This window comes from Psittacula echo (assembly GCF_963264785.1).
Source record: "Psittacula echo genome assembly, chromosome: 6".
NCBI classification, from domain to species: Eukaryota; Metazoa; Chordata; class Aves; order Psittaciformes; family Psittacidae; genus Psittacula; species Psittacula echo.
In genome coordinates this window covers 1,841,988-1,851,590 of record NC_137743.1, presented here as the reverse complement: position 1 = coordinate 1,851,590, position 9,603 = coordinate 1,841,988, and the positions used below count along the sequence as shown (strand labels likewise).

At 42.9% G+C, this 9,603-nt stretch overlaps 1 protein-coding gene across 1 annotated transcript in view; it reads left to right on the top strand.

Moving 5' to 3' along the window:
• Window positions 1-5,316: 5,316 nt before the first annotated feature.
• MGMT (O-6-methylguanine-DNA methyltransferase) overlaps window positions 5,317-9,603 on the top strand; it is a gene marked incomplete at both ends in the record, with an annotated part of 126,611 nt that continues 122,324 nt past the window's right edge. The window contains 2 exons of the mRNA XM_080621114.1: window positions 5,317-5,397; window positions 6,070-6,209. Of these exons, the coding sequence (XP_080477240.1) occupies window positions 5,317-5,397; window positions 6,070-6,209 (221 nt within the window). The remainder of the gene's footprint in view (window positions 5,398-6,069; window positions 6,210-9,603) is intronic.

Sequence of the window (9,603 nt, the reverse complement as noted above, 5' to 3'; positions counted from 1 at the left end):
ACATTGGAAATTGCTCCGAGGTCTCCACGCAGCTTCTGTTCTCCAGGCTGAACAGCCCCAATGTTCTCAGCCTGTGTCCGTATGGGAGGTGCTCCAGCTCCTGATCATTATTCTGACCTATGGACTTGCTCCAACAGCTCCATGTCCTTTGTGGGAGGTTTGCTGGCATGACCACTCTCCAAGCAAAACAGCCCTCAAACTATGGTGATCTTATTGGATAAATACATCCAGAAATTCAGCTTTTACAGCTAAGAAGCTAATATGTGCTACTAATGGGTGTAGTGCTGTTTGGGATCCTCTCAGACAATAGGTGCTGACAATTACTTTTAGTTTTTGAAGCCAATATGTAGTTATTTCCCAGCCCAAGATATGAGCTAAATTGCATGAGAACCCTAATACGGCATCTGGGTGGGTTCTTTAGTTTTAAATAACAGCAAGTACTGTAGTGTGGAAAGCTTAAGTAGAGCATTCTCAAATGTGCATCAGTGGCTAGTGTAGTAATGGTAGAAATCTGACCATTTCTGGCTTTGAGAAGTGTTACGTGAATTAGGGGTGAGAAGTCTACTGCAATTTCTTCATAGTTGTGTTTACCCTATCAGGTAGCTCAGCAATTAGCCCTTTCTGTTAATCTGAGAGGATCAAGAGACCCATTTCTTGAAGGCAAATGTGTCATCTCACTGATTAATGCACTCGGACTCTCTTGGTTTGAAAAGTGAAATTGCAGTGTATGTGAGGACACGTTAGTTCAGGTTTAGTGCTTGAATTGGTTACTTTTGCCTTGGTTCTCAGAAATATTCATGTAGAAATCAGAAGGATTTCCATTTGAAGTTCAGCCACATGCTAAAGCCTAATGGAAATGCCCTGTTAAATCAGATGCAGGTGGTGGCAGAGGGGATTATCATTAAGGTTTTGATATGGCAGGGTGGGTTTGTATTGTTGCTAAAGCAGAGTGAAGGAAATAGGAAAGCCTGTAGAGGGAGATCTATCAGAGATAGGCTCTGGCTCCTTCCTGATGGTCAGGATTCCTGTGCTCAGTAATAGTGAGGGGAAAATGTGCGACAAGGTGACATCTTCAGTCTGTTTGGCCACAGCTTTCAGGCAGAACTTGCGTTAAGACAATTTCTGGTATATCTGAATGGGTGCAAACACATCCATGGGCAGCACTGTTGCATTTTCCCAGTGGAAATCTGTGGTTCCTGGGGTTGTAACAATGCTCACATGTGAAATGCTTAAGAGAACACAGGGAAAAGTTGAAGCGATATTCATGTTGACATTTTTCGTTCTTTGTCCCCTTCCATTCACTAACAGGGACTTGATGCTGAAGTGCGGGGAATGCCAGGAGGTTTCCTCTTGACTTGTCCTGGGAAATACAAACCTCTTGGGAGAACATCAAGCATGGAAACACTTTGCCATGGATTTTTTTTGGAGCCTTGTCAATCCTTGAGATTTACTTGCAATTTTTTATGTTTATCCATTCCCATTAAGGATCTGAATTGGATTCGAGGATCTCGGGCCAAACTGCAATGGAATTTTTTGGGGGGTTGAGGCGCTGGCACAGGGTGCCCAGAGAAGCTGTGGCTGCCCCATCCCTGGCAGTGCTCAAGGCCAGGTTGGACACAGGGGCTTGGAGCAAGCTGCTCCAGTGGAAGGTGTCCCTGCCCGTGGCAGGGGTTGGAGCTGGATGAGCTTTAAGGTCCCTTCCAACACAAACCAGGCTGGGGTTCTGTGTAGAACATGGAAAATGTTGAATTATTTACTGTAACCTCAAAGACCATTGATGCAAATCTAAACGAGATCTGGATTGAATCAAATGGGAGGTATGTTTTAGTACTCAAGACCTTGGCTGTAGTAAGGCTATTAAATTGGATTATGGTGAAAAGCATAAGAGGTGAAGATTCTTTGACTCTAGTCATCAAGCTAATGCTGGCTTTTGGGTTCATAGCACCTCATTTAGGAGGTACAACTTGCTGCTGTTTCACATCCTTAGCGTTTGAACCCTTGGAAAGCAGTTTGAGCAGCGTCTGTGTTTCCTGGTGGTGGTCAATGCAGTTGATGTCTCATCTAGGGGACCTTCGCTGTTGGGAGGAGCATGGTGCTACCGAGGCACATGCTATGGGAAGTCATGGGAGCATGCCTGGAAAATGAGGCTCCCCTGTACAGAACATTAACTCATCAATCATGCTAGTTTTCTTACTGATACATCTTCTACTTTGAAAACCTTTTGATACTCATCTGTTATTAATGACAAAAAGGTCTTAAGTCTGTTGGCTAGCAATAGTCTTTCATTTTCTGTAGTGCTTAGCAGTGCAGTGAGATAGAGACTTCCATACAGGCAACCTTCACTTCTATTTCTGTAGCAGGCTCCAGATAGCAGAAGTGTCCAAACCCCATTTCTTTTCTTCCTATGTTTTGAACTTATGAAAGATTTTGACACAGATTTATAGGTATTTCAGTGGAAAAGCAGAGTGAAGGTGAGGAAGAAATTCTTCCCAATGAGAGTGGTAAAACACTGGCAAAGGTTGCGCAGAGAGGTGGTGGATGCACCATCCGTGGAGATACTCAAGGCCAGGCTGCATGTGGTTCTGGGCAACCTGATCTAGCTGAAGATGTCTCTGCTCATTGCAGGATTCCGGATTAAATGAACTGTGGAGGTCCCTTCCAACACAAAATAATCCGATTCCTGCACTGCCTGATGAAAATTCCGCAAATAATTCATATATATATGTATGTATATGTATAAGCTGGAAGTAAAAAGGCAGAAGGCAGTTTATCGCCCTTATTACATTCTTTGCTTTAAGCTGCCATTCATTTTTAGTTCTCACAAGTTTAAGAAGGGCACTCTGATGATGAACAAATTATGGCTGTGTTGGATGTGGGCATGTTTTCAGTGTCCACTGGTCTGCAGTAAATGATATCTAAGCATTAGGTCATTCAAGAGGAGCGTGACCAGCAGGTCGAAGGAGGTGATCCTGCCCCTCTACTCTGCTCTCGTGAGCCCTCACTTGGAGCATTGTGTGCATTCTGGTGTCCTCAACATAAAAAGGACATGGAACTGTTGGAACAAGTCCAGAGGAGGCCACGAGGATGATCAGGGACTGGAGCACCTCCCATATGGAGACAGGCTGAGAAAGTTGGGGCTGTTCAGCCTGGAGAAGAGAAGCTGCGTGGAGACCTCAGAGCAGCTTCCAGTATCTGAAGGGGGCCTACAAGGATGCTGGGGAGGGACTCTTCGTCAGGGACTGTAGTGACAGGACAAGGGGCAACGGGTTCAAACTGAAACAGGGGAAGTTTAGATTGGATCTAAGGAAGAAATTCTTTACTGAGAGGGTGGTGAGGCACTGGAATGGGTTGCCCAGGGAGGTTGTGAATGCTCCATCCTTGGGAGTGTTCAAGGCCAGGTTGGATGAGGCCTTGGGTGCCATGGTTTAGTGTGGGGTGTCCCTGCCCATGGCAGGGGGTTGGAACTGGATGATCTTAAGGTCCTTTCCAACTCAAACTATTCTGTGATTCAGCTGGCCAAGTTTAAAGGTGTTTGCATCTGAAAACTGTTGTAACTTGAATCTTGAATGAAATTCCACTCATTTTAAACCAACACTGCCTGCAGAGTGTATTGTCACCTTGATCTTACCTGGCTCTTCTCAGTAACTGCAGGTGAATAGTGAGAAGGCAAGTATCTGGACAAGGGATGGTGTGTGTTGTACTTTGGTATGGTGACCTTCATCTTTGAGGTTCCCAACCTAATTGCATATATATGGATATATGTCATTCAGTTCCATTCTCATATAAAAATAAACCTTAAATATTGCTGCCCAATGCGTATGTTAAACAAGACTGAAAACACTAGTTGCACTCACTCAGGGCTTCATCTATAAAGCTTAGTTCGACTTGGTAGGAACTTATAGGCTTATTTATAGTTTTCTGTTCCTCTCTTCATCCTGTGTTTTGTTACAATGAAAAAGCTGTCCTCTTAGCACTAAGCTGTTATATTCATGGAGCACATGGTATGAGGTTCAGTGCATCTCGTTTAGGGCTGTCACACAAGTAAGAATGAAGAATGTATGCTGGTTTTCCACATATGTAAACTTCTGTGTTGTTTTTACTAAGGCTTGTGCAGTGAGGTGCTGCTCCAAAGCGAAGTTCACCCATCTCCTTTCCTTGAGGAGGGAGAAGAAACAAAGTTGGTTGAATAGAAGAGTTTTTGGAACGCCAGCAGACACTTTGATTATTTAGCAAAAAGCTGATTTTGAATTACAGTCAAGCTAAATAAACCCCTGGGAACCTGCAGTTCTTCAATCCCAGCGCACTGTGCAGAGCTTGCCATAGAATCCCTGCCTGGTTTGTGTTGGATGGGACCTTAAAGCTCACTCAGTTCCAACCTCCTGCCACGGTCAGGGACACCTTCCGCTAGAGCAGCTTGCTCCAAGCCCCTGTGTCCAACCTGATCTTGAACACTTCAGATTAACGCTGGTTGCCAAGTGTCTAGCTGAGGAATTGCTTTAGTGCTTCCCAAAATTCAGAGGGTTGAATTTACTTTTGCCCTGGTAGGCAAAACTATCTACTGGGTTTTCCTCTCTCTTCACACCGATTCCATTACCCTCAGATGTGACTTCACTGCCTAGCACTAATAACAGGATTTAAAAAGTAATTATCTTATTTTGAAGAACAATAGGTGAAATTATTGTACAGCCATGAGCAGTGGCCAGCTGTAGGTTGTCATGCAGAGATTTTGCCTGTCTCCTTGTCTGTCCTTGTGCTCTTCAATCAGATTCCCAGCTTCTTAATCTCTTCTGCATTTCATGCAATGCTTCATCGGGCTTTGAGCATCATTCCCCTTGATGCAGGTAGACATAGGTTTCATGGAGGGGGGGCTTTAGAGTGGACTGTGGAATTGGGTAGATAAAGAGGAAGTTGGTGAGTTCTCTGGTTCTGAACATTGCAGTAACAAGGGAATTTTTCAGGTGGGAGGCAAGCTGCAAGTTAGTAGTAGGTGCTGAGTGGCTTTAAAACCCAGGAAAGCTTGTTGGGCTGTCTGTTTAACTGAGATATTGGATGGAGTTGGTTTGTGCTGCCTTAAAGTTCGTGGGTTTCTTTGTTCTGTTCACTCTTTCATCCTGTTTTCATTGAATTTAGCTCATTGGAGCAAAGTCTTTCTTGTGCTGGCTGTACAGCACTAATGCAGCGTGCTCTGAACCTGTGGTTTGGTGACTACAGTGGACATGTCCGTGGTGTCCTGTCCTGTTTCTCTCCTAATGATTGTGCACACTAAGCTGTAAATGCAACTCAGTGTCTATAGATTCAGGCTGGTTTTTAGCCAAGATGAATTTGACAAGCATGTTATTGTTGGTCGTGCACAATATTGAGACATGCCTGGCATCTGTTTCCAACTACCTCCTATCAGTAATCATAAAAGCAGACTAGTAACAATGGGGATAAAAAAAGGGTTTTTTACTAAGGAGTGATTGATTTTTTTCTTATATTTTTCCAGCAGACATACTCATGTTCTAGTACTTATTTGCATAACACTGCTGCTCTAAACCAGTGAATATACTTTGTCACAATAATCCTTTTGAAATCAGTGTCAAAACCATGAGATGTGAGCTGATAAACCAGCTGAAAGTGCTGCTATTTGAGATTTTCATGCAGGTCACTGTTCTAGTTAACATGGGATTTAGATGTGGACTTCTTGAGTTGGATCGTGGAAATAACAGAATCCCAGACTGGTTTGTGTGGGAAGGGACCTTAAAGCTCATCCAGTTCCAAGCCCTTGCCACCTTCTACTGGAGCAGCTTGCTCCAAGCCCCTGTGTCCAACCTGGCCTTGAACACTGCCAGGGATGGGGCAGCCACAGCTTCTCTGGGCACCCTGTGCCAGTGTCTCACTGAATAATTGTTTTCCCTATATCTAACCATTCTAAGTTGGAATTCTGAAAGCCAAAGCCACAGTTGAGGGAACTACACTGGTTTCTTGTGCTTTTTAACATTGCTTTTGAAAACTAATCAAAATACCTTGTGGTGAATGTGCCTTGGTGAAAACGCATGCAATTAAAGAGGAGTTTCTTTTCATGAACAGGTGAAATCCACGAAGGGAGGATCTCAGTGCAAGGAGAGACACATGGCTCTGCTCACCCCTGTGGGAAAGATTGAGATATCGGGGTGTGAAACAGGCTTACATGAAATAAAGCTTCCAAAAATGAGTTTGCTGCCAAGTGGGTAAGTTCATGTCCTGTTGATCTTACGTTTATGTATGTTGTAGAAGAAAGTTCCTCCAGACAATCTAAGGCATGACTTTGGATTTGTTTTTACTGGCTATACTGGGGACTCCAGTGTCTTTGAGGAGTGGTGGGTCCAAAATGCATTTCTTTGTCCTGTATCAATAACATTAGCAAGGAAATATTCTAAGGTAGAAGTATTTTTGATGTAGGCTTTGGAAGTATATCCTGTCCCTAATTTTGGACACATGTAAATCTGTCACTCCTTGCATCCTTTGCCAGTTTTCCAGACCTGTATCGAAACGTATATGTTCAAGAGGCAAAACTGGGGTTAAATAATTGTGTTATGTACTGCATGCTGCCTATGGGAGCTTTGGGTAGTTTTCCATAGCTATAATATCTTCTGGAGCTCAGAACAGATGATACACATGGCAGTGGAGATGAAATCTCAAATACAGAACTGACTGAGGAGGTATTGGCATGTTTTATTGTGGAATATCAGTGCTGTTCAATCTAAAATGCATCTGTTCAGCTCTTTGGTCAGTGCTTGTCCCTTATTTCTGAGGAAATGCCCAGTGATGTTTGTAGAAGGAACACTGATTTCTTCCAAAATGGTGAGATTTCTTTGCTGAGTTCTTCCGCCAGAATGGAAGTTACTGCTTATTTAAGGTCGGTCTCTTCAACTGTTTCTGGTAATGAAAGGACTTTGCCACAGTCCATTACAGCAGAGCTTTTTCTGACAAGACACACAGGTTTGGTTTCCTTCTCTCCACGTTGTCCTTTCCTCCGCTGCTTTTCACTTATGAAACTTTCCATTGATTTGTGGGGTTTCCTTATAATTTCCTTGTAATTTAAGTGTAAATTAATCAGGAATGGAGGTGTTCAAGGCCAGGTTGGATGAGGCCTTGGGTGCCGTGGTTTAGTGTTGGGTGTCCCTGCCCATGGCAGGGGGGTTGGAACTGGATGAACTTAAGGTCTTTTCCAACCCTAACTGTTCTATGATTCTATAATATGGAGCATAATGTGAATTCTGATTGAAATGGGTTTTTTTTTTTCTCCATTGAAACCCTTAAACCTCTGTATTTGACAGTTGCCAACTCCAGCAATGCAGAAATAAGTACTTTGGTTTCTTCATAGGCTGATTTCAGTGTTGGATTTCTGCTGATGAAGAATGGAAATAAAGACACATTTAGGGTAAGGCTGATGTTTGCCCTTGCAGCATCTGCCTGAAAAAGCCTAATCAGATGAGGACTCTTCACCTTTGAGAAGAAGAAACATCAGTGTGTGTGTGGAAGAACAGTAGGGAAAAGGTCTATGGGCTCTTGAAATGACAGATACAGATTGTGTGTTCTTTATAATGCTAGATGTAAAAGGAACTGCGTTAAAACAAAAGTGGAAGACAGAAAACAACCATGAAGTTGCAGGCACTAAAAATAAAGGCTGAAAGTGAAATGGAATATTATTGAAAGAAAATCATTACAGGCTTTTAATTAGTGGAGGTTGAGAAGGTGGATGGGGACGTGTTGTTATACTGTGTTTGTGTAGCTCTCCTGGAGAGGCAAGAGCAAAGGTCTATGTTTGACTTGTGTTTAGTGTTGAGGTTTTGGGTGTTTCACTTCAGGGGTTGCCTTTTCTTTTTGGGTAAAGTTTATATGGATAGAAACAGATCTTTCAGGCACAAATCCCCTTTTTCCAGGGAATTACACGTGTCCCCAAAAGCACCAAGTACATTGTTACTCACCTCTGTCCATGCAGATGAGAGATGCTGGTACTCAGACTGTGGGGTGTTCTCCTTAGGGAGCCTTGGTACAAGGCAAGGTCCATCCCAATTTAAGGAAGGCTTCTGCTCTCTTCATTTACCACAGTGTCTGCCACTTGCTCACCTGCAACATGGCCACATTGGTTGGTTGAAGAAGGGTCTCGTGATCTTGTTCTTCAGGCAGTTGAGCACTTGAGATCCTTTTCCTAATTCTTCTAAGTTTTATATGATCTTGATCCATCTCAGTGGTGACTTCTTCTGGGTAGCCAGGAAGTTTTGAGGCTTTAGTGGCTTCTTGATAGCACTTAACTTAGCAGATTGCATGATTTATGTGCCCAAATTGTTATATTAGAGGAACTGTCACTGAAGAGTGGTTCAAGTTCATGGTAAGCAGAATATTGTTACTATTAAGAATTTACATCTGGAACAGAGGTGGAAGGTGGGACTTGTATTGTCATTCCCAGTGATAAAGATCTAAAAATTTTAAAGCCCTCTGTAAATGTTTGTGCTGAAATATAACATTTAATCTCTTCCACTCATCGCCAGTGAATGGTTGTTAAATCTGGCCTCATTATTTTCGACAGACTAAAATAAAACCAAAACAGTGCCCAGTGTTTCTTCTAACGGGGTAATAAATGCTGTGGTAAGAACATTGGGTAGGGAAAAAACCCATAAGAAACATAAAAATTGATTTTAATGGACCCCTGTCAGAGAGAACCATAATGAGCACAAGTCCAGTAATAAATATTGGTATTCTGCTCCGCAGTGCTTGGGGCTTCTCATGTAGAATTGCATGTAATAATCAATATACATCTTAGGGATTTTAACAACAAAAATAAGTAAACCTTTGAAATGTATAAATACTGAAGAGCTGCAGTCTGTCAGAGTCCTGCTGGTTGTAGGGAAATGGGGTGAGAAGGGCTGCTAATGACATAATCTCTTTGTGGAGATCTTGCTCTGTTTTACAGCTTGTAAAATGCTGTGCAATTAATCACCTGAGATTACAACCTATTCAGTGATGGCTCTCCTTAAAACTTAAGAACACAGACTATAATGGAGAGTAAAAGGAGAGGCAACAAAGTGAAATTCAGGTTTCAGTATGCTTGAGAGAAATTGATCTAGTAATGAGATGAAACTAATTGTAATAACCTAAGGTGGTTCTGCTCCTTGTGAGCTTAAAAGTCCAGGCACATCGCAGTGTAATGGTTTCTGTTTGGAGTGGAGGGATTTTTAGTCAAGCCTTTTCAATTTATGGTTGTATATACCTAAAAATTAATATCCATAAATAAGGAATCATAGAACCATAGAATAGTTAGGGTTGGAAAGCACCTTAAGATCATCCAGTTCCAACCCCCCTGCCATGGGCAGGGACACCCCACACTAAACCATGGCACCCAAGGCTCTGTCCAACCTGGCCTTGAACACCGCCAAGGATGGAGCATTCACAACCTCCCTGGGCAACCCATTCCAGTGCCTCACCACCCTCTCAGTAAAGAATTTCTTCCTTAGATCCAATCTAAACTTCCCCTGTTTCAGTTTGAACCCATTACCCCTTGTCCTGTCACTACAGTCCCTGATGAAGAGTCCCTCCCCAGCATCCTTGTAGCCCCCCTTCAGATACTGGAAGCTGCTCTGA